The sequence below is a fragment of the Rhipicephalus sanguineus genome, chromosome 4 (genome assembly GCF_013339695.2).
Source record: "Rhipicephalus sanguineus isolate Rsan-2018 chromosome 4, BIME_Rsan_1.4, whole genome shotgun sequence".
NCBI classification, from domain to species: domain Eukaryota; kingdom Metazoa; phylum Arthropoda; class Arachnida; order Ixodida; family Ixodidae; genus Rhipicephalus; species Rhipicephalus sanguineus.
In genome coordinates, this window is record NC_051179.1 from 514,984 (window position 1) to 542,517 (window position 27,534).

The window sequence follows — 27,534 nt, forward strand, 5'->3', positions numbered from 1 at the left end:
CCCTAGCTGCAGCAAAGTACACTCACTGATCATCTATAAGCGTGACTCTTAAGTGTCACTCACCGTCACATGTAATTGACTGGTGCTAGAGGCAGAGTGTAGCGTGCATTGAGTAAACGGTGCCCGCTACACCACCGTCCTTCAAAGTTGTGCTTTGCTACAACGTGTTGTCCAGAGGGTTACGAGAGTGTCGTTTCTTTCCAGAACGTTATGGGGCGGCACACCATTGGTGCCCAATTAAATATACAGTCTACAATGTACAAAAATGATACTTATAACAAGATTATGTGGCTCGTGTCTATTTTTGCGGTTTTTTTTTACAAACGTGGAAGGCTCTACAACACACCCAAGTGCCACGCTGAATGCAGTAAGCATGGTAGTGCTCATTAACATGCATGAACCTGCAACAGGAACGCATTAATGCGAGGCATAAAAAATTCTGACTCAACAGCGAAATGAAGGTCAACAGGTCTGCACGTGATCAATTAGACAACTAATCTCAACCGCTGTTACAAGCGTAAGCCACATGAGGAAAGTAAGGAATGCGCTTCGGTGCATCGGTGTCACGAACACCAATCTCGAGGCAATCGTACAGGCCAACCGGTTGTCAGCACATCAGTGGTATTTCGCGAGTATGTCACAAGCGTCTAGTACATATTTCCATCTATCTTTGGTTACAGCTCAGGTACGACGAGGCAAGAGATAACGGAATTGAGGGCTCAGTTGTAATTACGTCGAAAGAGAGACGTTAGGAAAAGGTATTTGCGACAAAAAGAAAAAGTGAGGATGCATACAACAGTGTAAATGAGACACACATGCACGAGATTACGCATGTGCAGATGACGCAATCCTGCGCTATTGCGAACAGCATACTTCTCCTAAAATAAACAACTAAGACAAAGACAGAGAGATACACTTAGAACAATGCAAGATGGCAAGAGAATAACTGCTGGCATGTACAGAGCAGGGGCACGAGAACGAGGGTACAGTTCTACTTAAGCAATCATCAGCGAAATCCTCGAGCAAATCATTACATTGCATGTGTATTGAGCAAGCAGATGAAAAGCATAATAAATTGTATTTTTTTATGAGATGCTACTATTGGAGTGTATATGAACAAAATGAAACAGAACTAAAACCCAGAGTTCCTTAAAGGGATACTGAAGTGGTTTTACAATTCGGTAAAACTTTGTTGTTAACAAGGACCAACATTATTGTCGACGATGGCGTAATTTTTTTCGCTGTTGTGGCAGCAGGAGCTTTAAAATACGCAAAAGAAAAGTTCGTCTTGCTCCACCCATGCGAACGCACCGAAAGTGTGGGCGTGACCGGAACTACGTCATCGTCGGTAGTTTTGGCCACGGTGGTAGAATAACAGGTGGCCCGACGCGCCGCTCCGCCAATGCGCCGCGCGTGTCACGAAGGTGCTCGAGTTGCCGCTGCTTTTCCACAAGGTGGCAGCAGGTGTACTCTGGGCCGATATCTCTGCTCCGGCGCATTTGAAAGCATGTGCCCAGTGTGCGTCGCAAGCATTTAAACTGCAATTTACATCCTTAACTTTTGAGAAAGAGATCCACGGTGTATTTATTACACCAGAGAGGCCTAGAGCAACACGGAAGAGTTGCCGTCGCTCAGAACAGACGCGCCACTAATGAAAGCATGCAACGCAACCAGCGTTGCAGCCGCGTCTCTTCCTTTCTGCTTGGTCATCTTCGATAAATGCGGAGGCGTCCGTGGGTGCAAGCGTCCGAAGAGCAAGAGCGTTCCCTATGTGACGCAACCAGTGTCGCAAAGTTGCAATCAGCCTTCGAGTCATGATCACGGCAAGATCACTGTGGTCGTGATTAGGTGATCCCACGGCTTGAGATCCGCTCTGATGCGTCGCGTTTGTTGCGCTCTGTCAAACCAACGTGCGCGACCACATCGGTGTTTCCGCTCACTTTGGAAGCTGGAACCACGGCTGAAACCACGGTGGCTCGATCTGTGCCGCTGATGCGGCGGCCACCATGGGACGAAAATGCTTTGCTCCAAATTGCAAATCTGGCTACAAAACGTGCGAAGAAAAGCTGTGCCTTTTCTCCGCGCCGAAAGACGAAAAGCGACTGCAGTTGTGGAGAAATGCAATTCCATGGAAAGACCGCCAGCTACAGTCCTCCGACATACATACGATAACGTGAAAACCAAATGCTTTTTTTTTACTCTGTACACTCGCCGGTAGGAATTTTCACGCTTTCGAAAAAAAATAAATAAATACGCGCACGTCTCTTGCAATCGGCACCCTGTGACAGTCATATCGGGACTACCCGTGTCGATTAAAAAATTTTAAGCTTCATAAAGCCTGGCGCTCTTACTTTTGCGGTCGAAGCTGGCAGACAGCCACTACAAGCCAGTAAAAGCACAAACAACAGTTTAAAGCCACAAAATTAGCTAGAGAAACCGGCTTTTACAGCACAGCGAGAGCTTGCGGTGCGCGTCTTTCTGCCCCAAAACTCGTCGCGTACCTAGCGGTGGCCGCGAGCAACTCGAGCAGTACGGCGATGCGCTCACGGCGCTCGATGGGCCACCTGTTTTATTCTACCACCGTGGTTTTGGCGGAGCCGTGGCCTCCGTGACTACTTCTGGCTGCGCGCGTTGGTGGAACTGATCGCAAAGGCCATGCTTTCACAGAGCTGATGGCGCCGATGACGCGGCATACCGAAGTTGACGTCACCGCCTTCGCTCAGCAGTTCAAAAAGCCCTGCGGCTGCAGCCGCTGTTTTTTTGCCAAGAAATGCCATTTGTGTTCACTTCTGTGAACTCTTACATTGGTTTTCGTATTCAGCAAGGATCAAACTATGATTACACATTCCCAAGTCACTTTTTTTAAAAAGTGCTTCAGCTTCCCTTTAATAACGGTAGTTAAATCCCCCACAAATTAATCTACATTCTTCGAAGAATGAATAATTCGGTGCTTTTAGAGGGACCAAATTTGTACATTGAACAAATCACCTTTAAAAAAAAATGTAAGCAATTAAGTGTAAGCTTATTTTAGCTGCATTTCTGTAAGAATCCAACAAAGCATCGAATAAGCCAAATGAAACGAAATGAATGAAATAAGCCTCCCCTAATTGGCTGTTGCCTTGAGGAAGCTAACCGAGTTATCGAAGATCCTTTGCCCAGTGCAACCTAAGACAGCTTGAAAGGATCGAATAACAGAGGCAGCATTTCAGTGCACAGAAACACTCCTGCCAATCACTTGGGATATATGTGGCCCCAGTGCCCAATTATGTGGCACTGTTGCGTACACTGACAGCAAATAAACAAAAAAGTTCCAAAACTTACTAGAAAACCGAAAAAGCCGCATCAGTGCAGACACAAAGACGTTGCGCGTTTCCCCCCCAATGTTTCATCTGTCATGAGAAAAACCAGAAGCTAAAAAAAGGCCTGAGTCGTGATAAAGCTAATGCCCAGTATACATTCAACTATTCATTCTTTTTTCAATGATCCGTTGTAAATCTTTGCTCAGAGGCCACGAAACAAGTGATGGCTCAGCTCGACAATTAATTTGACCGTACATCAATAATACCCTGACTTAATTTACCATCCATGTCGTATATCTTGTGATGATGCAAATGGCAAATGAGGAAGAGCATTTCAGTATTGGACCGAATGCTAGCTGTTGTTATGGCTATGGGTCCAAACTAATTGGAAGTAATTTGAATGAAATATAATTCGGTCAATACAAATGAAACCATCAGTCGATTGATCAATGCACACCAGTTGCCATATATTACCACCAGGTAAGCAATGGGCGAGCCATAATTTGCAATGCCAACCAACTGGCAACCAGACGTTTCATGGTGTGTGGTGCACCTTCAAGAACGGCAATTAAACCACAATCCCCCAGGAGTTGCTCTCACCACCTCTTAACACTTCCCGAATAATTAAGAAAAAGAAAAAAAGGCAATCAAATATACAACACTGGAGATGAGAGGCCATGAAAGCACCCTTGTGTGTGCGCAAATTATCTCGGGCCTGTCCTGAAACACAAGCATCTCTAGAGATGACTAACTTTTCATTATTTTCTTCCTCGATATATCGTCTTTCCCACTGGCCATGTAACCTCAGTTCCTTGCAAACTAATAATAGTAAAGAATGACTTTAAGTAGGTGATAAGAGTGCAAAGTGTCACAAGGTCACCATGCTATGCAATCATTACCCTTGAGCCTGCTCCCATCGTGTGAAAAAAAAGAAAAAAAAAGAAAACAAACGAAAAAACAAGCCACATTATCGTTATCTCTGTAGGTTTGTACAATGCTTGCACAAAAACAGAGTACAGACCGAACCAAAACGAATCTTGCTTTGCTTGTCATCTTTGTCCCCCTATTTCTAACGTTGGAAACTTTCAGCCAGCGCTTTTCATTTTTCATCGAGAACAGCCTCAAGATGGCTTAAAAAGAAGTTTGCCACTACGCGAGTTCTCTATGTACAAACCGAGCACTGCAAGAGCCTACGTACTTCTACTGCCACGTCAGTCACGCCGAACGTGTTATGGCATGCCTTCCGGCGCATACATTCTGTACAGCAAACACCGCCCGATCGAAGCTAAGCTCGCAATGCGTTGAACACGACGATTCAGCGCGCAGGACTATTCCTAGCCCATCCCAGCGTCTCACCGTGACTCACCACGTGCAACATGAAATCGTCACCCCTCTCGTAAATGTTGCATGTCGCGCCACCAGCGGACTGCATGAGGTGTAATACAAAAGGTGTAGGATGAGGCCTCAAATGGTCCCACACCACTGATCAAGGCAACAACTCAACAAAATCCCAGAACTACGGCGAAACTGCGGAGCGGCCGAAACTAAACGTAGATTGTAGAACCTAACACGTTCCTGTTAACACGCCGTCTACGTGGAGTGACGGTAATGTTGAGTATACTATGCGCACAAACGTGGCCAGCATTTTCAAATCTAGTTGAAGCCCCGTCTTCCCCCCCCCCCCCCCCCCTCCCCCAAAAATTCAATCACGATCGAGAACGCAAGATCCCGAAGTCCATACCAAACGCGACTTTGAGGAAAGGGGTGGGAGTGATGACGTCGTGCGCGTCGATAGCGGGTGGCATTTCCGGTCGTGTCGGGTGGGGCTCTCACATTTTCCGGACGAACAGGCCACAGGTGGAGAACACCACGGAGCAGTGAAATGTGCCACACTAGACACTCCCTCACAGACGTGCACGCATGGTGTTTAAATTAGGTGATGACTTGAACGGCTACCCGGCCGTTGTGCCATTTGACTGAAAAAGAAAACAAAAGAACAAAATGAAAACATGAGTGCGGCCTCTCTGCCTACTGAAATGTTGCAACTGCAAAGTAAGCAGGTATCAACAGCACTTGTGGCCACGCTCCTTTACTTAATCACACTCACATCTGGTGCAGAGATAATGTTCCAAATCACATTTTTTTTAGTGTTATCTGGATGCAACGCACTTATATCTCAATATAGCAACCACAAAAATTGGCACTCTGCTTCACTGGATTGAAATTATGTTACGCTAAAATAGAGTTCAAACCTCTGTATAACAGAGTACATCTGAAACGTCTTGTACGAATACCAGTAGTACACAACAGATGCAGTTGAACACATAAACACACAATTATTCACTATATCAAAAGGTTTTAACATCTAGCGAAAACCTAACCTAGCAAAAAGAAACACTTTTATGTTGCTATCTCATAAGAATATGCTTAGGAATCCTCTCTAACTTTTTTTCTGCAATTTCGCTTCGAAGTATTCGAAAAATATCCTAGAAATATTCGAGAAATATTAGAAAAATATTCGATTCGATTCGCACTCACACTTTAATATTCGAATTCGCTTTGCACCCAAAATTTTGCTATTCGCACAGCTCTAGTTTTTATCCTTTCATAAAGTGCATGGTGCTCTCTATAAAAATGTGGATAGAGGACAGCTTGCTGCCCTGCCATGAGATGAATAGCAAAGGCTATGAGGACTGCTGCACCAAATGAGTCCTTACCTCAGGTGCATCATCCCATCCCTCGCTGGCTCCAGCCAGATGGTAGTGGCGCTTACGGAGTGCGGCCAACTGTACACGCTCCCGCTCCAGGCTGCTCTCCAGCTCCAGGACACGGACCTATTGCGGCGTTATGAAAGAACGAGGGAGTTCACAATTGAGCCATTTGAGGGTATGCTTAAAACCATCAGCTCATCGGGCTATTTGAAGAAAGTGCGAGAAAAACCACATCACAGAGAAACGAAGGAGAGAGGGCGACGCACTGCTAGCAACTGAAGTTTAATCAAAAGCGCAGGAAGATATACACACACAGTACGAAAAATAACAAGATTAAATAATCACACAGTCGCAGTACGAGTATGCATATGACAAAAAAAAAAAGAAAAACTCAAGCACGATTAGGCTGTCAGATTACGTGACATCAAGATATTCCACCTCATGGCTAGGTAACGCCACCGAAGGACAGCTGATGCACGAAACACCCGCTTTTGCAATACGGGCGCCTTCAACAATTTCTGGAGTCCTCTGATCTCAGTTTGAAAACAAAATGCAAGTTTCCTTAAACAAAGGCTGACACCTACGGGCCCGACGATGAGCAGATGGGTGCGATAGCTTGTCAGTCCTCAAAGACCTTACACCAACTCGCCCAACTGTCCCTGGGTGTTCATTGGGCTGAGTTTGAAAGACTGCACTGTACTCTTAAGCGAAAACCCACAAAAACCTCACACAAACGACGCACAAAGCATAGAGCTGCTAAATAATTTTTACTTGCAAATGTACACACTTGTGCTTGTGGCACTGTGGGAACATGAGATTACAAGACTGTCTGCGATCACATCGGCATAAAACACACGAAGCACTGCAGCATTTCTAATTACTCTTGAAAAATTTGTCTATGTGCTCCCACTATGTAGTGTGCCGAGTAGTCAGTAAAGCAGCATCTCCAACTGAGGCGAATGGCTTCAAACCTCTCCAAACTTCTGCCCATTTCTAATGACGAATTTCATTTGACCAATGATCATTTCTAACGATCTGCAGTGCTTCACGCATCAAAACAACCCCGAGGATGAGAGAGGCTACAGCGGAGGGCTCTGGATTTACTTTGGATATTTGGGATTTGGTATTGCACCCCTCGATCTAAACTTAATTTAGCGTTTCTTTTCTCCCACTTTCATCCCATCGAAACTTGGCTGCCAAGGCTGGGAGTCGAGCCCATGACCTTAAACTTACTGATGCTCACATTGGCTCATGAGTCACTGCAACTGTACAATTGCGCCATTAGTAAATTTAAGGTGGGCATTTAGGGCAGACTTGACAAGTGGTCAGTAAAACCTTTCAGCTGAACATCATCCATGCCAAAGACCTCCTCTGCAATTAGCCCTGCATTTGTTGCACTAGAAATAACAATGTAATAGGCTTACGTCTTGCCAAAAGGTGGCAAGATGCTACCCTGGCACAAAAAATAGCGAAGCTAGCCAGGATAGGAAGAGAAAGCAGGAGCAGTGTCAAGCACTGGCCAGTCATACCTGTGATTCCATTTCTAATCTCTTGGCCTGGTGTAGTGTGATTCTGGAGAAATCGAGCACTTCTGCAAAAAAAAAAAAAAAAAAAGACATTGGCATATTAAAGTCAGACAGGAACAACTTCAGTGAGTGCCTGCATGCTTCTGACATTAAGTGACACAAAGTAGCCGAGTTAATGAGTTTTCCACAATTGCCTAGTGGAAACAGTACTGAACTAACACTGTAAACTTTTGTGAGAATGTTGCAGAGTGGCGTTTTCGTATTGACCTCTTTTCTTCAAGAGCCAGGACTACTCAAGAATGAGCTTGGCAACCGTCACTATGTCGGTCGTGGCACTTGGATTCTCAACAAAGACAGCATGTAAGATGCTGCACATATTGTTGAACCTCGCGCCACCCACCGACAAGAAGGCCGTGCGCCGATTTCTCGGCTTATGCGCCTATTACAGACGCTTCGTCAAAAACTTTTCGCGGATCGCCGAACCACTGACGCTTCTCACGAAGACTAACGTGGGATTCAGGTGGGAAACGGCGTAAGTGCAAGCATTTAAAGAACTTAAACGACAGCTGCAGACGCCACCCATACTTGCGCATTTCGATAATTGCACCGATACGGAAGTACACACCGACGCAAGCAGCGTAGGACTCGGTGCCGTCCTTGTGCAAAAGACTGACGGGCTTGAAAGGGTTATCAGTTATGCTAGCCGGTCATTATCCAAGGCAGAAGCCAACTATTCCACAACAGAAAAGGAATGCGTTGCCATCATCTGGGCTACGTCACAGTTTCGCCCCTACCTCTATGGCAGGCCCTTTAAAGTTGTCAGTGACCATCACGCCTTATGTTGGCTAGCTAACTTGAAGGACCCTTCAGGTCGTCTCGCACGATGGAGTCTGAGGCTTCAAGAAGTCGACATTACCGTCGTGTACAAGTCCGGACGAAAACACTCTGACGCCGACTGCCTGTCCCGTGTCCCCGTCGATGCGCCGCCGCAAGAGGACGACGACGACTGCTTCCTCGGAACTATAAGTGCCGACGACTTCGCCGAAAGGCAACGAGCCGACGCGGAACTGGGGAGCCTTATTGAGTACCTCGAGTGCAAGACCGCCGTTGTTCCGAAGGTATTCAAGTGAAGACTGCCGTCGTTTTTCTTACGGAACGGCGTTCTCTTCAAGAAGAACTTCTCGCTACTTCGAACCGACTACCTTCTTGTCGTGCCCTCATCATGGCAACCAGAAGTCCCCCAGGCCCTACACGACGACCTGACGGCTGGACACCTCGGTGTTTCCCGCACACACGGCAGAATACAGGAAAAATACTACTGGCCACGCCTTGCTGCCGACGTCGCCCACAATGTTAAGACTTGCCAAGATTGCCAGCGACGGAAGACACCGCCGCCTAGGCCAGCGGGACTTCTGCAGCCAATTGAACCCCCTCACCAGCCGTTCCAGCAAATCAGGATGGACCTCCTGGGGCCGTTTCCAACGTCGACTTGCGGAAATAAATGGATCGTCGTAGCAACTGACTACCTCACCCGCTACGCCGAGACAAAGGCCTTGCCCAAAGGCAGTGCCGCCGAGGTAGCCAAGTCCTTCGTGGAGAACATTGTATTGCGTCATGGCGCCCCAGAGGTCCTCATCACAGACAGAGGTACCGCCTTTACTGCGGACCTCACTCAGGCGATCTTCAAATACAGCGAGACGAGCCACCGCCGGACCACCGCGTACCACCCACAGACCAACGGCCTGACCGAGCGTCTCAATAAGACCATCGCCGACATGCTGGCTATGTACGTCGACGTTGAGCACAAGACGTGGGACGCCGTCCTTCCGTACGTGACCTTCGCTTACAACACGGCCGTCCAAGAAACGACGCAGATCACGCCGTACAAGTTGGTCTACGGAAGGAGCCCGGCGACGACGCTCGACGCCATGCTACCTAACGTCACCGATGAAGAAAACCTCGATACCGCCGCTTACTTACAACGTGCCGAAGAAGCTCGACAGCTCGCCCGCCTGCGCATCAAGACCCAGCAGCACACCGACAGCCGTCGCTACAATGTTCGACGACGCTTCGTGGAGTACCAGCGCGGCGACCGTGTCAGGGTCTGGACGCCAATACGACGACGCGGACTGACCAAGAACCTTCTTCGACGATACTTCAGACCGTACAGGGTACTTCGACGTCTTGGCGCACTCGACTACGAGGTTGTCCCCGACGGCATCACGAACTCCAGAGGCGCTGAGCTCGACCCGAGGTCGTGCATGTGGTGCGCCTTAAACCGTACTATGCTCGTTAACGCACCTGAGCTCTCTAATGTTTGCTTGCTTTATTAGTTTTCTTTAGTACTGCATGTATTCATGTTCTGTTTTTAAGCATCGGGACGATGCTTTTTCAGAGCGGGGCATTGCCGCGCGTCTTATTTTTCATGAGTTGAAGCTTCACCTGCAAAGCCGGTGGCAACGTGCTGCGCAAGCCGCGCCGTGATGTGTAAGAAGCTTCGCGATTGTTTTAGAACGTTCTGTTAAGATTGCGCGCCGCAGGCGAAGATAACGCCGCCACCAGCGATATCGCTGGAAAGTTCGATAGCGCCTGTATAAAAGCCGACGCGCTTGACCGCTTGTCAGTTGATCGACGGACGCCGCTTTGTTCGCTGCGATCCGTGCTCATTGTGCATCGCTTGTATAGTGACTATTTCGTTTCTTGGCACAAGTTCGTCAAATAAAAGACTCGTTCTTATCCTGCTGACTTCTGCCTTCGCCCACGTCACGACCATGTGACAATATAACAAGACAGTTTATGAGACATTGTTGTCTGTAACAAAGTAAATCTAAATATTTTCTTGCTGATATATGTAATAATAATATCTGGGGTTTTACGTGCCAAAACCACAATATGATTATGAGGCACGCTGTAGTGGAGGGCACCGGAAATTTCTACCATCTGGTGTTCTTTAACGTGCATGGACATCGCACTGTACACAGGCCTCTAGCATTTTGCCTCCATTGAAATGCGATTGCCATGGCCAGGATCGAACCCACGACCTTCGGGTCAGCAGCTGAGCATTGTAACCGCTACACCACCACGGAGGACAGCTAATACAGTGATCTCCCGTTAAGACGAACTCGGTTAAGACGAATTCTCGCTTATACCGAACAACACGGGACCATTTGTTTGGTTTCCCATAGACTCAATGCAAAAAAAATTCGCTTAAGACGAACCGCCCAACTGTACTCTTCTGTTAAGACGAACTTTCGCGATGATCAACAACGCTAGCGATTCTGCGAAACGAACACTGCAGTCTTGGTGGGGCATTCAGGCGACCGAGAAAAAGCAAAAAAGATGAAAAAAAAGCAGTTCCTGGAGCAAAGACGCGAAGCAAATCGCGACGTGGAGGGCGCGAGACAAACGAAGAAGACCGGTCAGCGGATAAAGCCGGTATCCCTTCTCACCCCCAGCCTGTGGGTGGGGGAGGTGTGGGCTTTATCAGCAAAAAAAGCAACAAAAAGAGAAAAAAGAGTGGGGGATTTACAACTTGGACCCCCAAGCCATTGCGTCCTTTTGTATTCCCCCCCCCCCCTCCCGTTCTCCAGCTTCCTAGCTGGAGTACAAAGGAGAACAGAACAACACAAGAGCTTGGGGCCCCTCCGCCGTGGTCAGAGGGGCAAACGCAAAGGGAGTGGGGAAAAAAGAAAGCGACAACAGGAACAAAAACGGTCTGTGCATTACAATCGAGTACGAGACCGAAACCACAATCGCGGCGCACTCCCGTCAGAGGGCTCAGGTGCATTGTCATCGCCATCACACAATGGCGGCCGAGCACATGTATTTTGTGGTCAATTCGCGTTGGTTCGCGTAGGACCTGTACGCGTTCTATCTGTTCCCAGTGAAGTGCAAATTGTGATGAGCCATTTTGATTATGGAAGCGCACGACAAAGGAAGGCTATTTGCACAGTGAATATAGCTGCGTTGTGTCTTTTTCGTGGCGAGGCTTGTGACCGTGAGTAGCCCGATGGGATATCTTCAGCTGCACGTCGATCAGGACAAGTTACTACGGGCCGAAAACGGGAAAATATCCGGACCTCGAAGAAAACCTTGCAGACTTTCTTAAGCAACTCAGCGTATAATGACTTTGTCAAGGCAACAGCACGCGACCGAGGCGTATCCAGAAGTGATCTTAGAGCCAGCAAAACAGGCTCACAAAAGAAAAGGAACTGCCAGGACAATAAATTTTACATTCTTTGAAGAAAAATTGTGCTTGTCTCTTAATTTTTTTTTTCTAATCGTCAACATAAGAGCGTGTTACAGTTTTATCATTAAAATGTGGTAGCAAATATCTTCACGAGCATTTTTATTTTTGAACACGTGAAATCGAGTGCTCGTAAGATTCGTGTAAATACTCTGCTTGAAGGCATAGTCTTTATCTAGATGAGCCAAATAAATGCTTTTTCTTGTCGTTTTGCCCCACATTGTAAGTCTACTCTATTCAGTGTTTCAAGTAACATATTTGGATGCACTTGGCATGTTAGCATGTCTCTTTTTGGGGGCACTTCTGATAAGCCGAACTCCTGATAAGACGAACAGATGACCGCGGTCCCTTCGAGTTCGTCTTAACGGGAGTCTACTGTATATGTAAGAAATACACATTTATAATGTCACTAGATATACAGTAAAAGCTCATTAATTCAGTTTTCACGAGACCGGAAAATGTCTGAATTAACCAAATTCCGAAATATCAAAACTGTCAAAAAAACAAAAACCAGTGTCTGTTATGTCAATACACTTTCATTTTTCATGAATACTCAAATTCTGTACTTGCCTTGCGTAAGAGCAGTGTAAAAGCCGAAATTTTGGCCACTCGTGACTTTGTTCACAATGTGACTGTGGCTCAAGACCTCTCTGTCCTAACTAACCTGAAATGCTCGAACCCGAAGTTAATTAACCAGAAATGTTGTTACCGTCATTAACGTACAATTTCCTCTGATTACGATGATGATGCAGACTGCGCTGCCTCATTTCGGTTGTCCGCAAACGGCGTTTTCACTCCTGTGCGACGCACATTTGCGGCGCTTCGCGCTCAGCGCGCTCCAAGAATCGTCTGAATTAACCAGGTTGCGGCCAAATATGACTGATTGAACAAGAGATTGATGCCATTAAGGGGAGACGTGGCTTTCGGTAGCAACTTTCTTATTTCTTCATGGATTTTGATGAAAATTGGCACACTTATTTGAAATGTTTTTTTAATGCTACTGTAGAAATTTCATGAATATATCTTTACAACTTTTTGATGTACAATATATTTTGCCTTCTGCTCTTGTTCCGAGTCTGACTCGCTTAAAAAATGCGATAGGAAACTCGTTCAAAGTGCTATGCATTCTAAGATGTCTGATTGCGGGCATGACATTCTTAGATTTTTTTATTTGCAACAAAATTTTTTTTTAGTTTTCATTTTTCATGAGGTGACTGTGCAACAGGCATCGAGGCTTTGTGCAACTCGTCAAATAGCTAATTATCAAAAGGCCATACTGAAAAAGCAAGAATGTCACGCCCTGAACTGTGCTTCAAGGAATATAGAACAAAAAACGGAACTGAAATAGACCCAGCGGTCAGTGAGAAATCAGCGGAACAAGCGAAGCAGGAAGCAAGAAGAGTCGTTTTGAGAAAACGGCTTTTAAAGTTGTACCAACGATATTACTTCATCTAAACGCACTGGGGTCGTAATCTTTTGAGTCCTTCGTAATGTGCAGTTTCTTGAGTGCCCTGTCTTTAGTTTGAGGTGCCTTGCTTCTCTAAAACACAAGAAGATTGTGATCTTTAAGGTGTTTTACAAGGCTGGACCTCCTGCACATGTGGCCTTTCATCTGTTGCGCCTTTGTTTTCTTTTTTTCTTAAAATCCTTTTGTGATATACATAGAACATGTGGCATGAATTTTAAACGAAGTTATGAAGTGGTGTAATAGACATGACAAAAAACAAGATATTGTAATGCAAGTAGGTCATGTACTATGATGATTTGCCAGCTTTCTTGTATTCATGCTCTCATTAACATAATTAAGTCTTGATTGCAATTGATCATTGAATCATTTTTATAGGATACTAAGAGCGGCTGTCATCATGACAACCTATCCCTTCCTCCTAAATAACAGGCAGTTATGGCCAAGACATTGGTGGAATAGGAATTCCTTAGCAGTTTATTCAAGACGCGAACTGGGCAGATATGAATTCATCTCCCTGTTTCACTCGTCAAGCTAATTTGTAAGCCTCGCCTGCGATGCGCTTCGTCATTCACCCGGTCGCGGACACGGTTTTCTGCGAGGCTTTTATTTTTTCAGATGATTCATGAGTGCTTACGGCGATACCAAGCACGGCCCCAAGCGTGCCTAAATTGCATCACCAGTGCTTTATTTCACCTCTAATTGCTTGGCCGCATAGTCCGGGAAGTCGGCACGCGATGTGCTGGGTGGCGGCATTCGGTGACGATGCGCAATATGCCTAGGTGCGGCGACGAAAAATAAGCGCGCAACGTGTTTGGCCTCGCATTTCGGGACGCTGACGCGCGCCCGCTGCGCGACGAGCTTGGCTGTGGGGTCCGCTGCCGATGCGTAAAATGACCATCCGCTGTACCGAGGAGCCGGCGGGGGAAGCGCTTGGTTCCTTGCGAAGAAGCACACTGCCGCGAGTCCGCTAACGCGTTGTTCTTGCCCGCAAAGTTCGAGGTTCGTCTCGCGTGCCGACGCCGTGAGCGGAGTTAGGCCTAGTGACGACTCCGAGCAGTAGATGCGCCGGCCGCGGTGCCTGATGTTTCAAAGTACGTAATGCGTGGTCGCGAGTGCAAAGAGTCGTCCTGCGATCATCTTCGTCACGACGTCCGAAGTGTGCATAAGCAGAACCTCCAACCACGGATCCCACGAGTCAACGCTAGAGAGTCGGTCCGAGACGCGCGTTTGCGATGTTCGCTACGAGTGCGGCGCGCCATCGTAATCCCAGCAAGCTTCCGCTAGTAGCTCCAAACTAAAACGTAGTTCTTGTTCAAAGTTATCGTCGAGCCGTGAACACAGAGCGATTGCGAATACGCCACGAAGTAGCGCGACTTTCGACAGCCGTGAGCTCGAGACGCACGAGCTGCAGACGACGATCTCCCGGAGCGAGCATCGGACCAATGGCGAGGCGCGCTGGGGCAACATGGCGGACGCGGCCAATCGGAGGGCTCGAAACGACCTTCGAACATTTGCTTTTTGTGCGCTTGTTTTCGAAGGGAGGAGCCAGCTGAGGCGGGGCATTTGAAGACGGAGAAATGCGCTTTCCGATGAGACCAAGATATCGGCGCCCGGTGGCGTCGTTGCGGAGCTATGATTTTTTGAAAATCAGTGTTTTTTTGTGATTTCCCCAATAATTTTCACCACCTCGGCAGGCGCAACAATTTTTTTATAGCACTTCTACGCGGTTTTCGGTGAAGATATTTTGGAATCGGATATAAAAAGGGCTACAAAAACTGAAAATGTGATTTTCAAAAAATCGATTTTTTTGCCGTTTTTCGCGATACGAAAGCCGCGTCCCCCCTTAAATAATGCACATGATTGCCGGTACCAGAGAATGCGTTCGAATTATCTGCCTTTCCTAATGAACGGGTGTCAAACTAATGAGCTTTTACTGTAGTAAAGATACTTTCATGTCCAATGCAGGTTTATTATAAGAACATTCAACAGTATCAAACGGTCAATTATTAGTGAACTGTTAAACTAGTGTTAACGAATGCCTTTGGACTAATGCCAGCCATTTGGAGATCTTTAATATGCACCAGAATCCAATACACGAGAGCTTTTTCATTGAATCCCATTGAAACGCAGCAACCGCAACCAGAAACTGAACTCGCAACACTCTGCTCGGTAGCACAAATGCCACGACAAGTGAGGTACCATCAATGCAGTCTCAATGATACAGTAGAACCCCGCTGTTACGTTCCTCACTGCTGCGTTTTCCCGGCTCTTACGTCGTTTTCCGCCGGTCCCGGCATAGCTCCCATAGGATACAATGTATTGGGAACCCCGCTGTTACGTCGTAACTGTCGGACCGTTCCCGTATGATACGTCGCGAAGTGCGCCCGGAGCCGACCGAGTGACTACCAAAGAGAGCGGCCATGGCGCATTTTCACGCAGCTTGGCCTCGTTTGACCGTAATAGCCGCATGAGAGCCGCAAGCAACAGAATCTTTCAATTGATGCAAACAAAAGCATGGCCTTCGAGATTCAAATTGCAAAGATGGCGTCTATGACGTAACTGCTCGCGAAAGCAAGGCCTTCGAGATTGGCATTTACTATTGACAAAAGCATAGCCTCTGAGATTTGCATTGTGTAAACATGGCGTGTATGACGTAATTGCTTGCGAAAGCAAGGCCTTCGAGATTGGCATTCACTTCTGCCATCGCGTTGGCGTAGACTCATCATCATCGTTATTTGTCGGAGAACGGGAGGAGTTCGAGCTGGTTGGAGCTCGCATGGTCGTGCGTGCGGTTCGCGGTCGGACTCGCCGCGCCGGTCGTGATTGCGTGTGCTTAGTTTTTTCATGCCTACAGCTGTTGGTGTTAAAAAAATCACATACGTTGATTACATTTCTGTGGATAAGGCCGTCCTAAGCTCCGCGTTTCTATCCATCGACTAAATCGCGGCTGAGCGCGCCAATTTTCGTGCTGCTCGTAAGAATTGAAATAAAATTCTGTACCACTAAATATTTTGCCGTTTTTCCTGTTTTTCGGCTCTTACGTTTCCCCTCTCTTACGTTTATTTCCTACGGTCCCTTCAAAAACGTATCAGCGGGGTTCTACTGTATATAGTAATCTGCGAGACTTCATGGTACACGCTGAATTTCGGTGGCTTCTACCACTCCCTACTGATTGTCTAACAGTTAAACAGATTAACCACTGTACACTAAATTGCTCCTTATCTTGAAGTTATAACTCAGCTTGGCCAAATCCCAGCCCAACGTGAACATGCCCAAGACACTCACTGCATTTATATGGGCATGTTCACGTCGGGTGTTCCAAAGACGCCAGCTGTTCAAGTACAGTAGTGGGTAGAAGTTCAGGTCCATTTCTGTATATGGGGCTCGTACGTATATCACAATTTCCATGCTAAGAAAATAGGGGTAGGAGCCTTGTCAAGCTGCTCACATAGCAGCCTTTTGCCCTTATCCTTGCATTTTTCTTTCTGCAACTTCTGTAAGAAAAATGCTGATTAAATTGAATTTGAATTTAAATTTGAGTTTCCTAGTTGCCAAGCTCTCAGTCAACCAGCTGTTGCATTGGCCTACAGAATGGCACTTGGCTGAGGCCTTGTGTTTGGCAGAGAATAAGTTTGTTAATCTACTAAAAAAAAAAAAAAAAAAAACTCAGCTACACAGTACTGAAGGCACACTGCAAAACATGTACGTATGCAAACAAACAATGGCACGCAGTACCAGCATCTCACCTGAATCTTCAACAAGGTGAGCGCATGCCTTGGCAGTGGCCACCACATTCCCTGTTGCCTGAGAGACACCCTTGGAGGCTGAGCCTAGCGCTGCTAGCCGAGTTGAGCCGCGGTCAGCCTTCACGCGTGAGGCAACCACCAACTGTGCAGTGGCACCTGCAATCTCCTGGCTGGCCACCACCAGTTCCTCAAACTTGCCACCGCCGCTCGACACGACACGGTCCGCCGCGTCCCTGAAATCGAGTGTCACGATGGAAACCAACCTCTGCGCAGCACTACTACAGAAACGAAACAGAGTTTGCAGCAGCGTATCTCTAAAGGTTTAAGTAACTTAATTTGCTTATCCTAGGTTCCAATGGTTAGTGTTCCAGATGGAGTGACCCTCAACTTGGCTTCTGCATGCCACATGGGGTGCTATTGTCGGGCAATCACTGTCAGGGTGACAGTCGCCTTTGCTAATTTTGTGGCGTTGGACGTTTCGGCTTATAAAAATGACAATTTGCAGCATTCTGCCAAGCTACTTTTGCTTGATGAAAGCAAAACTGTCCATCCTTATGTATTATGACACACCCGCAAAGGTGATCTAGCAAAGGTGAACACCATTCCTGAAAGTGATGGCCCAAGAATACCACCTGTGGTGGGTTTTGTTAACAGAGCGACTGGTTCACAAAGGCAGTGGTGCAGAGCTCTATCCTCAGGCAAGGGCAAGTCATTATGCTGCAAACCTTTTGCTTTTTGATTTGAGAATGAGGTAAATTTACTTTGTAGCCCGAATTCCTGAACAATTTCAACGATGAAAAATCCTGAAGAGCCGTCCTCTCATACCATCTTGGGACACAAAACAGTTATTGACTGCAACAGCAAGCAATGCTGCCAGGGTTATGCGGGCACAATGGGAGTACATTAAAACACTCACAATGAAGTTGAATACAAGAATTAAGGTGTCACGCTCACACGTGACAACTTACACGAGGAACTTCGCTCCGAGGCCAACTACCTTGGCAGCCGAGATGAGACCCTCGGTCCAGCGGTGGTTCCGACTGTAAAACTCCTTCTTCGACGCAGAGCCCTGGGCAGCAAACACAGGCACAGCATACTTATTTATGAAAGACGCTTTTCTCTTGGAAAGATTCACTCATGTCGACACCTGTAAAGGCTGTACGGCCAAGTTGGTTGCAAATGTTCTAGTGCACTCTTTTGGATCAGTCTCTCACTGCTTGATTTTTCAGTTACGCGTCCGCAATGTCGACCAGTCTTTCTCGGTCAAAAAGTGACTCTTTTGGCTTTCTGCTAGACTTGCAGTCATGCGACCACAAGAAGAGAAGCAAGCCAACACGGTCACTTCTCAAAGTGACCGGTCGCTTTGCAATTTGAATTTGCCAGAACATTTGTGACCTCACTAACCTCGGAGAGTTTCCAATGGAAATTAAACTGAAAAGCTGTACACCAGACTATTCTTTTAATAATATCTGGAGTTTAATGTCCCAAACCATGATATGATTATGAGAGACGCTGTAGTGGAGGGCTCCAGAAATTTCAACTACCTGGGGTTCTTTAACGTACACCTAAATATACCGTATAAACCAGAATATAAGTCTACATTTTTTCAATCAAACAACGAGCTATAGTCACCCCTCGTCTTATATAGTGGTGTTTAGCCGACAGTGCGTTGCTGTCTGGCAACATGTGTGTGAAAAGCCACACAAGACCCTATCCACATCCAAATCCAATAGCAGGCGTTTGATTTTTAGTGTTATTTTCTTCTCGTTCGTTGAATATGCGCAGCGGCATGGGGAGGCAGTTCTCGGTTGCGTTTAAACTAAATGTTGTCGAGTTCGCCAAAGCGAACGGCAACATGGCCGCTCACTCAGCGCAGCTTCGGCGTTTCGAAAAAAAGCGTGCGCTACTGGAGAGCACAGAAAGGGAAGCTGCAGAAGTGCAACCCTCGGAAAACGTCGTTTCGTGGACGCAGTGCGGTTCATCCGCAGCTGGAAGACACACTCGCGGACTTTGTGCGGGAAGTTCGTGCGTGCTCGCTGCCAGTGACCGTGGATACCATTCGCAACAAAGACGTGGAGCTCGCTCAAGAAGCTGGGCTCATGAGAGAAGAGTTCCGTGCACCAAACTCGTGGGTGCGTCGATTCATGAGACTCAAAAGATTTTCTCTCCGCCGTGCACATCCACCTGACAAAAGTTGCCGGAGGAGTTCGAGGACAAGTTCGAGGACAGCGCTTCGTGAACCGGCTTCGGGAGCAGAATAACTTCATGATGGGGCAAATTGACAACGCCGATGAGACCCCCGTGTGGTTTGACATGCCTTCGTCGACGACGATAACGCAGTGCGGCGCCAAGGTTGTGAAGCTATTGACCACTGGCAACCAGCACTCGCGCTTCACCGTCATGCTGGCTTGCACAGCAGACGGTAGAAAGCTGCCACCCTTCGTCATTTTCAAATGAAAAACAATGCCGAAGGAAGCGTTCCCGCCCGGTGTTATCGTTCGCGTCAACCCAAAAAGATACAAGGACGAGGCCATGATGCTCGAATGGATACGAGTAGTCTTGGTTCGGCTTGCCCATTTGTAGCCGGATGATATGGAGCTGATGTTATGTGCTTGATCATGTTCAGTTTGAAGAAGTGTTGCATTTCGGACAAAACGAATGCTGTCCCATTGTCGGAAACTATCATTTGCGGTATGCCAAAAGTGGTGAACAGTGACCGTAGCGCATCCGTTGCAGCGGAAGTAGACTGTGACGGCACTTGTCTTACTTCCAACCACTTGGAGTAAGCATCCACTACGATTAAAAAGCTCTTATTGTTCACCGGCCCTGCGAAGTCAACATGAACGACCTTCCATGGTTCATTTGGACAGGGCCATTTCGGAATCGCAACAGCGGAAGGAAGACGGCTATGCATTTGGCACGTCTCGCATGATCGCACCTTGGACTCTATGTCGGCGTCCAACCCAGGCCACCACAGGCGACTGCGAGCGAAACGTTTCATTGTGGTTATTCCCGGGTGATTGGCATGAAGAAGTGTCAAAGCTTCCTCTCTTGCTTCCGTTGGAATCGCGACTCGTGTGCCCCATAATACACAACCACGGTGCATGGAGAGTTCATGTACCCGACTCTTGTACGGTTGGAAACTTGCACCCTGCCATGATGCCGTTGATCCGGTTTGTAGCTCATGGTGAACTTCAGATAGCGTGGAGTCTTCCCCTATCAGTCTGGCTATCTTCTCAGCAGTCAGTGGAGGTTCACCGCAACCCTTCAATTATCAGCACGTCCCCCGGTGCCGCCAGCTCATCGACATTGGAGGCCGGAGGAAGTCTACTGAGCGCATCTGCATTCTGGTGTCTTTTCCCTTCTCGGTACACCAACTCGTAGTCATAAGCGCTCAAAATCACGCACCAGCGAAGCATTCGCGGTGATAAAACTTGCTGAATCTGTTTCCTAGGGCACATGATTCCAAGAAGTGGCTTACGGTCAGTCACGATGAGTACATGCCGACCAGCAATATACTGGTGAAAGTGCGTGACTCCAAAAACAATTGCAAGTCCTTCCCTGTCAAGCTGGGAATAATTTCTCTCACATTTTCCGAGGGTTCTTGATGCAAACGCTACTGGTATTTCTTGTCCGTTTCCGTCCAGCTGCGCAAGTACTACTCCTAAACCATAAGGCGAAGCATCGCTGCTCAGCATCAGCGGACGAGAATCGTTGTAATGCGCAAGAACCGTACATTCAGGCAGCGCGTCCTTAAGTCTGTTGAAAGCAGCCTTGTGCGGAGCTTCCCATCTCTACTTAGCTTCTTTGTCCAATAAGCGATGTAGAGGTTCGGCAATGGATGCCTTGTCACAAAGGAACCGGTTGTAAAAGCTTATCATTCCTAAAAAGGACTGTAGTTCCGACTTGTTTGTTGGTTCTGGTGCACTCGTTATTGCTTCGACCTTTTCAGACGTTGGCTCACTTGCCAGAAAAAATGTTGCATCAGCAACGCGCTGGATGGCACGGAAGACGACGCACTGTGGGAGGCGGCCAGCGACAAACTCTCGCCTTCAGAAGACAGTGATGCTTTGTCTGACGAATAGGAACAGCTGCGATGCTGGTTGACGGGAGCTCCGACGATGGGTGAGTGGTGCGCCGATTCGCAAGTAAATGTGTTTTGACAATTTTGAGTTTTCTTTTTTTTTCCTTTTTGGTCACCTGAACTTGGGGGGGTCAACCTATATTCCCACTCGACCTACAGTCCGGTTTAAACGGTACCTGGCACAGAACGGTCAAACTAAAGTGCCACACAAATTGAATCTCAACAGTTTGATGATTAGTTGCACAGTCTGCAGCCACATTGAACCTGTTTCTAGCTGTGTTTGATTTTAAAATATGTGAGCCTGAAAAAAGCATGCTATGCATATGTCGTAGAAAACTGCAACGAAGGTTTTACAGCCATCTCGTGGAGAAGGGGAAACATAAGTCAGCTCCGCCGCAATGCAAAGGTGCTATGTGGTGAAGCACACCAAAAAATCAAAAGGGGCCACTGTCACGAGGCATAGCATGGCTTCAAAGGACGCGTTATTTCCCTCCCCAAGCATGGGTTTAACGGACCCCCATTTGAGAACCACTGGCTTAGACAGAGGTAGAGTGGGCTTACTTAGATATTTCTTTTCATATACAGTCGATCCCGGATATATCGAACTCGAAGGGAACCGCGAAATAGTTCGATATATCGATACTTCGAAATACGAAATATGCGTATTTAAGGCTTCAATTAAAGCACTGCAGGCGTCGACACAGTTTTCTGAAATCGTAAAAAGCGCGAACATGGCGTTTCGCTCACATATGCTACAGAACAAGGCGAGAACCTCTTCCTTTGCGAGTTGGCGCACTTTATTTCGCATGAAAATAGTCCGTGAACTTGTCTTGCTTCTTGAGCGCCATGAATTCATCAAGTCATCGTCAATATCATTCAAGCTTTCCAAATAAGTAAATTCAGCACCTTCGGCCACAACAGCGGTGATCGACGCTGAACGCTGATGCGAGCTCTGTACCGCGGTAAAGGGTTTAGCGGTGGCAGCGGCGGCTGGCATCTTCAAACCGCACCGGTCCATTTCCGCAGCACCGGCAACGTCAGCTATGATATCGGCATCGATGCAATCAGAAGCAGCTACGTCGTTATCTGCACCGATTCACTGACGCACCGTACGCCGTAGTCGGCGGTCATGACGCGCCCAAAGTCGTCACCTGGAACCAAGGCCCGTAAGGAAACAGTGCAAGACGGCGCTTTACTTGACGTCGTTCCAAGCACCGGTCATCATTTTTATCGCTACGACCGGGACAATGTTTAGTTCGACTCCCGAATGACGATTTATCAAGAACGAAGCGAGAGTACACATGCCGCAGGAGACAACACTGCACGAAGAAACATTTCTCCGCCGTCGCCATGTTGGCGATACCGATGGCACTTGTGGCTTTGTAGAAGGCAGCCGCTACTTTGGCGAGAAATGCGAAAAAAAAGCGTAGCCTCCGAGATGGGTTGCGGATCTCAAAGGCCATGCTTTGCGGGCCCGCATACCTTCATGCGCGAACAGACAAGGAAGGGAATGCAAATATTACAACAAGGCTGCCAAGTCACTTCGAATTCTTATTTTGGTGCCCTCGGCGATCAGCCTCTTTGGAAAGCACTAGCCCGTGCGTTAAAACCTGCGGATTGCGCGTCAAATATACCGGTGAACTGACAAGCGCTGCACAACGAACTAGAGCAATGCAATTTCGTCACCTGCGCGCAACGGCAGATTGGAACTTACAAGAATGCAGCCGAAAAATGATCAATATTTGTTAGGAAAAATGCACTTTCTGGGCTTCGGCGCGGAGCAGCGTTCGATATAGCGGATGTTTGGCTGTGCAAGAGTTCGATATACATGCACACCAGCCGCATACTTTTGCATGGGAAATTCAAGGGGATTTCTCAACTGTTCGATATAGCCAATAATTCGATATATCCGAGTTCGATATATCCGGGATCGACTGTAGTTGGGCCAACACTTGTGTCAACAGCTACTGGTTTTTCTTTTTTTCCCCAGCACTAGGCATTCTTGAAATTTCTGCTGGTGACAACATGCAGATTTTTGTAAATGTGGCAACATCATAGTTTTGTAAATGTGACCAAGTCATAGAGTCAAGGGAACACTACGAATTAAGAAAACTCGACTATCGTTTAGGCCACTGCAGTGGCTCAGTGGTTATGGTGTTCAGCTGCTGACCCGAAAGACGCGGGTTTGATCCCGTTGGCGGCGGTCACACTTCGAGGGAGGCAAAATGCTAGAAGCCCGTGTACGCTGTGATGTCAGTGCATGTTATAGAATACCAAGTACCGTATTTACTCGATTCTACCGCGCCCTCGATTGTAAAGCGCGCCCGTATTCCGTGACCAAAAAAAAAAAAGTAATACATCGATTGTAACGTGCACCCATTTTTGTGAGAGAAAAGAACAAAAAAAAAATCCGTAGGAGTCAACCTTTGCACATTCCGAAGAACAAGTATTTGGGTTTTAAAGAACTAAAGTTTCAAAAAATAAAACACAAAGTCAAACAGCGGGCCTTGCCGCTAAACTGTCACCACTACGGTGGCGATACGAGTCACGTAATGGATCAGTCCTCGTCGCTGTCGGACAACTCCTTGTCGCTGTAAACGCTCTTCGATTTCGGGAAACCGGCCCTGCTTTGGTCCACTGAAACCTTTTCGTGAAGCTTTGCTGTAAAAAATCTTCTGCTTCTGTTTGCAGCAGTCTCGCACGCACGTTTTGGGAACTCCGAACGACCGTGATGCGGCCCGATTTCCGTCCGTCTCAGCACATGTAATAACTTTTCTTTTAAATGCGGCATCGTGGTGCACTCGTCGAGTATTTGGAGTCGGCACTTCCATGCCGTCGATGCGAACGCAGAACGGGATGACGAGCTCCTCAGCACACGTACGAACTGAAACAATGGCCGAAGCGCGTAGGAGGCGGCCATTTTGAAATGCCGATGGCAGTATGATAACAGTTTCTTTTTTTTTCCGGTACTCGATTATAACGTGCATGCGATTTTTGCACTCGTTCTACCGAAAAAAATGTGCGCGTTAGATTCGAGTAAATACGGTAGTCAAAATTATACAGAGCCTCTCACCATGGCATCTCTGAGCCTGAGTTGCTTCGTGACATTATATCCCACAAACCAATCAACTATCACTAAGTTTGCCATCATAGGTTCACTAATACAGTTGAAACCCTTCATAAGACACACCAGTGTGCCTGCATCAAAACAGAGGTTGATCAGAAAATGAGAACGTGGTACCCTGCTTATGAGAAACACCTCATGTAAGGGACAGGAACTGCTTCCTGGTGCATGTCTCTCATAAAGGGGTTCAACTGTAGAAGAGAAAATAAAAGCCCAAGTTTCATTTTAAAATTTTGCGTCTAAATCTCTGCAACTGAATGCCATTTGAGTGATTGGGTGCCACAGATTTTGAACATTCCCCCCCCCCCCTATTTTGACCATATTGGCTCAACCAATTTTGAAATTTAGGTGAAACATTCTAAATTATATCTCGGAGGACAATGTACTTAATTTTCACTACTCAAGAACTACGTAGGGCTTAGCAGACCATCAAAGTCAATGACATCACAGCGAGTTTGTGTGAGAGCTTTAAGGGGGGACGCGGCTTTTGTATCGTGCAAAATGGCAAAAAAATCAATTTTTTGAAAATCACATTTTCAGTTTCTGTAGCCCTTTTTCTATCTGATTCCAAAACATCTTCACTGAAAAACACCTAGAAGTGCTTTAAAAAATTTGTTGTGCGGGCAGAGGTGGCGAAAATTATTGTGGAGATCGCAAAAAAACGGTGCTTTTCAAAACATTCTTGCTCCGCAACGGTACAACCGGGCGCCACCATTTTGAGCTCGCCGTAAACAGCATTTCTTCGTTTTCAAATTCCCCGCCTCAGCTGGCTCCTCCCTTTGAAAACAAGCGCACAAAAAGCAAATCCCTGAAGGTCATTTCGAGGCCTCCGATTGGCCGCGTCCGCCATGTTGCTCCAGCACGCCTCGCCATTGGTCCGATGCTCGCTTCGAGAGGACAGTCGTCTGCTTCTTACGCGTCGCGATGTTACCTGATGTTACGACTGTCGAAAATCGCGCTACTTAGTGACGCGTTCGCTCTCGTTCTGTGTACACGGGTCGACGATAATTTATGTATACCCTGCAGTTTGACAGCTGCAAGCGGAAGCGCCGTCATCAGTGTACGATAGACGATAGCGTGCCGCGCTCGTCGCGAACATCGCAGATGCGCGTCTCGGGTAGTTCAGCTTGTCAGCACTTCGTCCTCCGTGACGATGAACTTCGCGGGACTACTCTTTGTACTCGCGATCGAACATGACGTGCTTTGAAACATTGGGCACCGCGGCCACGCACACCGCGACCGAGCTTACTGCTCGGAGTTGTGGCTAGGCCTAACTCCGCTTACGGCGCTGATTTACGAGACGAATGCGCACTTTGCGGGCAATGACATCACACTAGCGGACAAGCCGCACTGTGCTTCGTCGCAAGCAACAAATCGCATCGTCCGCGGACTCCCGGTCAAGCTCGTCGCGCATTGACTGCTCCGAGCAGCGGCTAGCAATTTCGCGCGTCGGCGCCGCAAAATGGGAGACCAAGACGTTACGCGCGCCGATTTTTTGTCGCCGCGGCTAGGAGCACTGCGCATTGTCGCCGAATGTCGCCAGCCAGCATATAGTGCGCGACTTCTCGGACCCCGCGGCCGAGTACATCGGCATGAAAGAAAGCGCTGGTGATGCAATTTAGGCACGCTTAGATTCGTGCTTGGAATCGCCGCGAGCTCTTATGAATCTTCTAAAATAACGAAAGCCTCGCAAATTACCGTTTCCGCGACCGAGTGGATGATGAAATGCATCACAGGCGAGGTTTGCAAATGAGCGTGGCGTGTGTGAAGCAGGGAGTTGAATTATATCTGACCAACTCGTGTTATTGAATAAACTCCTCATATATTTCATCCCAGAAATGTTTGCAATAAGTGTGCCAATTTTCATGAAAACCTATGTAGGAATAAGAAAGTTGGTACTGAATGCCACATCCTCCGCCTTAATTTTATTCAGAAGGTCACAGGAAAGAATGACCTCCGACACACATCCATTGTTTGTGATGGACACAGTGATACTTCCCTGACTCTTTCTGAAGAAAGAACATACAGATTTATTCCATTGGCTAAAGAAGACTGTATAAATCATGTCAAAAAGAGGATGGGTACAGCTCTGCCAACACCTGTATCAAGAAGCAAAAAAGATCAACCACTTGGAGGATGGGCCGGCCTGACTCAAGACCTCATTAATTTGAAAGACTGACTAGTTATTATGATATGGCTATCCGTGACAACGTTGACATTGATGACATGCAAAAGGCCATAATGGCAACGACATGTCACCTCGAGAGATGAAGAGCTACACCATGCATTCTGCCCACTTGGGTCCCTGAGCTGGTGCAAGTACCGTGCTGCAGAAGCTGAAGGCAAGGCTCCACCACCACACACGTATAAATTGGCAGCACTGCATTGCTTCCAGTCTACTGAAACCTGACCACCCTCAGTTGCTCGGCTGTTGCCAAAACAAAAAAAAAAAAAGTCAAAATGCGGCCGAGTCTTCATTCGGTAGTTCGGTCAATTCTACCAGAAGAGCTAAACGCTTCACTGATTGCCGCCGAAACAGCTGTCAATGAGGCAGTCTGCAAGTATAATACTGGCACTCTCCATGCTTATAGAGAGTTTTGTGCATCACTTGGCCTGAAGCCTGGAAAGCACTCCATTCAAAGAGCTGCAGAGAAGGATGCCATCCGGGAAAAAAAGCCATCAAAAGTGCACGAAAGCAAGCAGCAAATGCTCAAGAGACTTCACATCACTAAGGACACCAAAAACTATGATCCTGGTGCATTCCAGATCACTGGACGCAAGGTGAAACTTCGAGAGCCGTTTTCTCAAAAGTGCCTTTTTGCCTGCCTGCCATGTTTGTGCAGCCATTTTCTTCGTAACCGTTTGGCCTATTTTGGCTCCGTTTCTTTTGTTATGCTTCTTAGACTACAATGCATACCGTGGCATTCTTTCTTTCTCACTTTGACGCTTTGTAATTTTACGATGTGACTACTCGTTCACCCCAAGAGTGTGCCTGATTTGAAGGTATCAAAAAGAATCGCAATGCAAGAATATTGTGTTGCAAAAAAATAAAGCAAGAATGTCACGACACTCAGCATGCATTTAGCTATGCAACAAATATTCACCTAGCCTTCTAGTCCTTTTTTTTTTACTCTCCAGGCATTGCGCAAAGTGCAAAGGAATGCAAGAAGTAAAAATTGAATTGAATAAAAAGTTCTGAAGGTATCACTCTGAAACTTTTTTGAAAGCATCAGGGAGACATGCTGAATACTTGTGCCAATTTTCATCAACATCTGTTAAGTTATAAGAAAGTTGGTTTTCCAAAGCCACGTCCCCCCTTAAAGGGGCCCT

General features: G+C 47.1%; 1 protein-coding gene across 1 annotated transcript in view; it reads right to left on the bottom strand.

Annotated features, from left to right (window-relative positions):
• Positions 1–2,745: 2,745 nt before the first annotated feature.
• LOC119389283 (huntingtin-interacting protein 1-like) overlaps positions 2,746–27,534 on the bottom strand; it is a 106,693-nt gene continuing 81,904 nt past the window's right edge. Inside the window, 5 exon segments of the mRNA XM_037656484.2 lie at positions 2,746–5,275; positions 6,017–6,133; positions 7,540–7,601; positions 16,997–17,229; positions 17,965–18,065. Of these exon segments, the coding sequence (XP_037512412.1) occupies positions 5,252–5,275; positions 6,017–6,133; positions 7,540–7,601; positions 16,997–17,229; positions 17,965–18,065 (537 nt within the window). The 3' untranslated portion in view covers positions 2,746–5,251.